The sequence below is a fragment of the Hevea brasiliensis genome, chromosome 3 (assembly GCF_030052815.1).
Source record: "Hevea brasiliensis isolate MT/VB/25A 57/8 chromosome 3, ASM3005281v1, whole genome shotgun sequence".
NCBI classification, from domain to species: domain Eukaryota; kingdom Viridiplantae; phylum Streptophyta; class Magnoliopsida; order Malpighiales; family Euphorbiaceae; genus Hevea; species Hevea brasiliensis.
This window is the reverse complement of record NC_079495.1, coordinates 53,000,659-53,006,737: the sequence shown is the minus strand read 5'-3', so window position 1 is coordinate 53,006,737 and position 6,079 is coordinate 53,000,659. Positions and strand designations below refer to the sequence as shown.

At 30.1% G+C, this 6,079-nt stretch overlaps 1 protein-coding gene across 1 annotated transcript; it reads left to right on the top strand.

The window, feature by feature from the left end:
* The first annotated feature begins 4,675 nt into the window (after nucleotides 1-4,675).
* LOC131178381 (uncharacterized) lies at nucleotides 4,676-6,058 on the top strand. The gene is made up of 2 exons (XM_058143339.1): nucleotides 4,676-4,880; nucleotides 5,013-6,058. Exons 1-2 carry the CDS (start codon nucleotides 4,676-4,678, stop codon nucleotides 6,056-6,058), a joined length of 1,251 nt encoding a protein of 416 aa, XP_057999322.1.
* Nucleotides 6,059-6,079: the final 21 nt, after the last annotated feature.

The following is a 6,079-nucleotide window of genomic DNA, read 5'->3' as shown; positions in this document are numbered from 1 at the left end:
AACATAATCCAACACTTCATTTGAAATCTTCACTTGAAATCTTCACCTATTCATTTGCTGGATATATTTGCTTGAAGGCATGCCAGCTGAAAAGCTCAAGGGACTCTTCATGATTCAGTTCTTTGACCTCATATTGTAAGAGCACTTGGAGTTGATATAGCAAATGAGCATTTCTCGTTGTAATGATGAATCAACTTCCTCGGCCAAACCAATTTCGGTCTCCCACCAATGCATCCACTTGTTTCAATTGATCCAGATCATCAAGAACAACAAAAACTCTTCTGTAGCGAAATCTTTCTTTGATCAAGTGGATGCCACTGTCAATGCTACTTATATTCTTGATTTTTTTTTTTTTAATTTCAATGTATCATGAAGTAGTTGTTTTTGTAATTGAAATAAACCATTGTATCCATAACTCCAGCTGCAGGCTGGAATCATATTGGCATTTTAGCTTAGTAATCTAATTTTCATACCTCCATATCACTTTCTCAAAGAGTGCTGTGCTTTCATTTTTTTTTTCCTGCCAAGTTTAATATGTATGAATTCATTTATTCTTTGTTTTTGAACCGGATGTTGTGCCTATTTCTCTACTGATCTGTGGTGTCTTTTCAACCTCAATTTCAGTTATGGGGTTCTTTTCTTATCTCACATTACTGAAGATATAACTGACTCGCCAAACTTTGCAGGTGATTGATTCTCTCATCATGAATTTTATATTATCTTGTCTTACAAATTCTTTGATGCTTTGTTTGATCTACAGCAAATATGTTGTTTCCATCTGATTGTAGATGGTGTTCCTAAAGGACTTAGAATACAAGATGTACTTGTTTTGATAACTATCCTACTTCTGATCAAGGATAAGGTGAGTATCCAAATGGAAGTTCTGTCTAGGGTTCTTTTTCTTCCTATTTAATTTTTAAATTCTAAGTGCTTTAATACCTGTATGTGTAATTGTTAATTTGTTAGGGAGGGAAATAATTTACCTTCATTTTCCCTTCACCTTCTAATCTAACTGAACAACAAGACCTTCTCCTTTCCCTCCACTTCCTTAATCCTCATCTCTTGTTAAACTCCTAAATGTTCTTGTGATGTTTAGAGCACATATCTGTTAGCATTTAGTTCAACAACCCACCAAGCACAAGTTAGCATTATTCCTTCATTTGCATTTTATCCCTTATTGTCAACATTATTTAAAGTGGTGAAGATGATAAATAATGCCTACCTTTTCTTATGCATGTGCTTAGGTAACACCAAGCATATGTTTTTTAATTAGTTAATAAAAATGATAAATGACAATAATATAAACTAACCCTATTTCTTGTTAAAATTAGCGACTTAAAATTAAAAGTTGATCCTAATGCACATCACGCTTGTTTTCACTAGGATTTATGAGCAAGGGCTTGATGCCTAAGGAACTCTAATGTGAAGCTTAGAATCTTTATTTTGATAGTAAAACCATATCTGAAATCTTACAAAGATTTTAGCCACTCAAATCTTTTCTTTCTCTTCCAGATTTCTTTAGTTCTTCCATTTTCAAATTTGATCTTTGTTCATAAAAACTCTTCTTAGCTATCTTCCATCTAACTTATTCTTTAGATATCAATTATATTGGAAATCATAATTTATAGAATAGATTGTTGTTGAGTGCTCTCACAATCCTTTTAGATTCAAGATGTTAATATGGGGTTGTTCAGAGGAAATAGAAAAAATGAGAGAAGGTGAAAAAGAAGGGGAAGATTAAAAGAAAGATTGTGGAGAGAGAGAGAGTTAGAAATTAAATTGATTAATATTGGATAATTGAATTAAATAGTTCAAATTTATTTGGTTGCAGTAAGCTAACTTCATATTAGAGTTATATTAATTATTGATCAGCACTAGAATTTATAAACAGGGGCTTAATACCTAAGGAATTCTAATGTGAAGCTTAGAATCTTTATTTTGACAGTAAAACCATATCTGAAATCCTGCAAATAATTACAAATTTTAGCAACTCAAATCCTTTCTTTCTCTTCTAGATTTCTTTAATTCTATCATTTTTAGATTTGATTTTTGTTCATGAAAACTCTTCTTAGTGTCTTTCATCCGACTTATTCTTTAGATATCAATTAGATTGGAAATCATAACTTTTATGGAATAGATTATTGTTGAGTGCTCTCACAATTCTTTTAGATTCAAGATGTTAATATGCCAAATTCTCCATTAGTGACAGATGTTGAGAATAGACCCTGCAATATTGCAGAAGTGAGTAACCATTTTTAAACTAATGAGTGAATTTATTTGGAGTGAGAATTAACCCTGCAATACTGCCTGCAATATTAAATTTGTTACTGACCAAGAATGGTTGTATGGTAGGATACTGCTTGCAGGCCAAAGTGTACTTATTAATCAGGTATTAATTAGTGCAATGCAAATAATTTCACCTAAAAATTTGTTTGGAAGGTTGTTAATCCCTGTGGAACGGATATTAACACTGGAATGTTTGGGATAGAGGATAACTGATTTATTGAAATGGTAAGAATATATAGAGGGAAAAAAAAAGAAAAAAAGATAAAATCTGTCAACAAATTAGCAATGCAGGATAAATATTATTTATCTATTTGTTTATTTATTTTAATTGAAATCTTAATTTGAGTATTGCTCAACCACCATATATTATAATATTGAACAAAGGGAAGAGGGAAGGTAGATGTAGCCAGAATCAAGATTTTATATCACATGTTTTTACAAGGAATTTCTTTCCAAATTGACCATCCACCAACCAAGTTTAATAATTGTATTCACAATTCCATAAAAGACACTATAAAACTTGACATATGAACAAAATCAAAATAAATTAATTTATGCATATAAAGGTTATTGACGTGGCTTTTAGTATTACTCTTCAATAATTTTTTTTCTCCATAATATGGAAAGAATATATATATATATATATATATATATAATTTAGTTGAATTAGCTAGATAATGACCTCCTCTCCTATAGTCAACATGAAATATGCCTTGAATTAATTAATAATTGTATTCACAATTCCATAAAAGACACTATAAAACTTGACATATGAACAAAATCAAAATAAATTAATTTATGCATATACAGGTTATTGGCTTTTAGTTTTACTCTTAAATATTTTTTTTTCTCCAAAATATCGATATAATATATATATATATATATATATATATATATATATATATATATATATATATATATATATATATAATTTAGTTGAATTAGCTAGATAATGACCTCCTCTCCTATAGTCAACATGAAATATGCCTTGAATTAATTACTAATTTAATTAGAGTGTGAAAATTTAGGACACTTTGGACTAAAATAATTTGACATGACCCTTAAGTTCAAAAGCTCCACAATAGGTGCATATGTTACACATGTAAGGATCTTGTGCTAGTTTATGCATAGTCCATTAACTTATCAAAAGTACGACTCAACAATCTTGATCCTATATAATATAAATAATTATGAATAAGCATCTATATATTTTAAAATATAGCTTTACAATAAAAACACTTACAATTAAGCCCCTATATTTTTATAAATTGGTCCTTATATAATATATACTTACTATAAAAATATCCCTATATGATATAAATAATATGTTGTAGAAATGAATAATGAGATTGATAATAAGTAGAAATCTCATTATAGCTACCATTAATAATCTTTGAAGCTTTTACCTCATAATAAAACACTAGTAATCCAATGAAAATTAAGAACTATCTATGGAGCCAAATTTATGAGAAAAGCTCAAACTAAGAGAGATTAGCCCATAGTTAGAGAAAATTGAAGAATAGGCCTATGGAATATGGATGAGTCCCGCTAGCCTAGCCCATAACCAATGTTCTCATGCCCAAATTAGTTCTTAAGATTGAAGGTTGTTATTAATGAGTTTCAAAAGTAAGTAATGTGAGATTTTAGGTAAGCTGAGAACTAGAAATCAAAATTTTATATTGTAACTAGCTATTATTTATTGTCAATCATTAATATTTACTTTAGATTAAAAGAAAATGAGAGAAAAAAATGGAATTATTTTGATTTTCTTTTTAAATTAAAAGATAAGTAGAAAAATTATTAAAAATATAAATTCATAAATTTAATATTTTTTAAACTTAAAAATAAAATTTTAATTATGCCATATTTAAGGAAAATGACTTTTATTTTTTTTTTAAAAATATTTTTTTAAATTTTAATAATCTTATTAAAATATAAAAATACTAATACACGTATAAAATAAATATATATTATTAATTAACAAAAATGAATAAAAGAAGAAACAAAAAATAGAGGATGAAGGAAAATGAAAAATTGAGGGAGATTGAGAGTACAGCTGATTGATTTAGGAACAAAAAGGAGTGACTTTTATTTTACCAAGTGTCTCCCTTTCTTTGATCAATGCACAATTATTCCATAAGTCCTTCTGTATTTAGAAAATTCACTTTTATAGTTCTTTGTCTTTCAAATTCCTCCATTCTAACCATACTTTTAAATTTCCACTTCATATAATATTTTGGCACCATCCTTTTTGTGATCAATGTTATTTAATTTTTTTAATATTTATTTATTGAATAATGTAACCTAAATTTTAAACTAAATTTTTTTCTTGTCAAATATGTTTGCTTATTTTTATAGGTTATATTTCTAACTATCAATTTATTAGATAATGGCTCCTAGTAAAGGATGGATGGATCTTGTTGGTGATCGTCTTAATGATGTATATTTACGTGGGGTTGAGGAATTTTTGGACTATGCTTTTAAGAAGACTGGGAGGCGTGGGGAAGTACGTTGTCCACGTGTCAAGTGTAGTAACACGTATTCCGCCACACGAGAAGTGGTAGGGACACACCTCAAGGTGTATGGAATAATACGTAATTATACATTTTGGTATCACCATGGAGAAAGGGTAGGTGAATCTGAATATAATTTAGAAAGTGTTCAACAAAGTGAAGATGAGCCTAGCAATGAGATGCATGACATTTAAGACATTTTTATATATCCAGAGTTTTGTGGTCAAGATACAAATGATATGGATACAGATATCTTCGCTAGTGATATTCATAAAGAGGAACCGAATGAGGAAGCGAATAAATTCTATAGGTTACTAAGAGATTTTGAGCAACCATTATACCAAGGTTCTAAGAGCTCAAAGTTATCTTGCTTAGTCAAATTGCTCCATATCAAGAGCCTTGGTCGATGGAGTAATGAGTCATTTACTATGTTGTTGCAATTATTGAAAGATGAATTATTACCTCAAGGATCTAATTTGCCACAATCATATTATGATGCAAAGAAAGTAATTCAAGATCTTGGTCTCTCATACAAAAAAATTGATGCATGTGTAAATAATTGCATGTTATATTGGAAAGAGGATGAGAGGCTAGATTTTTGTAAGATTTGTGGCTATTCTAGATGGAAGACTGATAAATATAATGGGGAAGACAAGGTTAAAACCAATGGGAAGAGAATACCAAAAAAAATTCTGCGTTACTTTCCACTAAAGCCAAGACTTCAAAGATTGTTTATGTCCACAAAGACAGCGTCTTTGATGAGATGGCATAAAGATAAGAGGGTAGATGATGGAGTGATGAGACACCCTGCTGATTCAATGGCATGGATTTCCTTTGACAAACTACATCCAAATTTTGCCTCAGACTCTCGCAATGTGAGACTAGGCCTTGCTAGTGATGGATTTCAACCTTTTGCCAATTCAAAAATGCCATATAGTGTTTGGCCAGTTCTACTCATTCCATACAATTTGCCACCTTGGATGTGCATGAAACAATCAAATTTTATTTTATCAATGCTTATTCCAGGTCCTGAGGGTCCTGGAGATGCAATTGATATCTATCTTCAACCTTTAGTAGAAGAACTAAAAGAGTTATGGGAAACTGGCATTGATACATTTGATGCATATGCACTGTACTTTCAAGTTACATGCGGTTTACTATGGACTATCAATGATTTCCTGCATATGGGAACTTATCGAGTTGGAGTACTAAGGGAAAGTTGGCTTGTCCTTGTTGTAATAAGGACACCTGTTGGATGAGGTTGGCCAATGGAGGCAAGC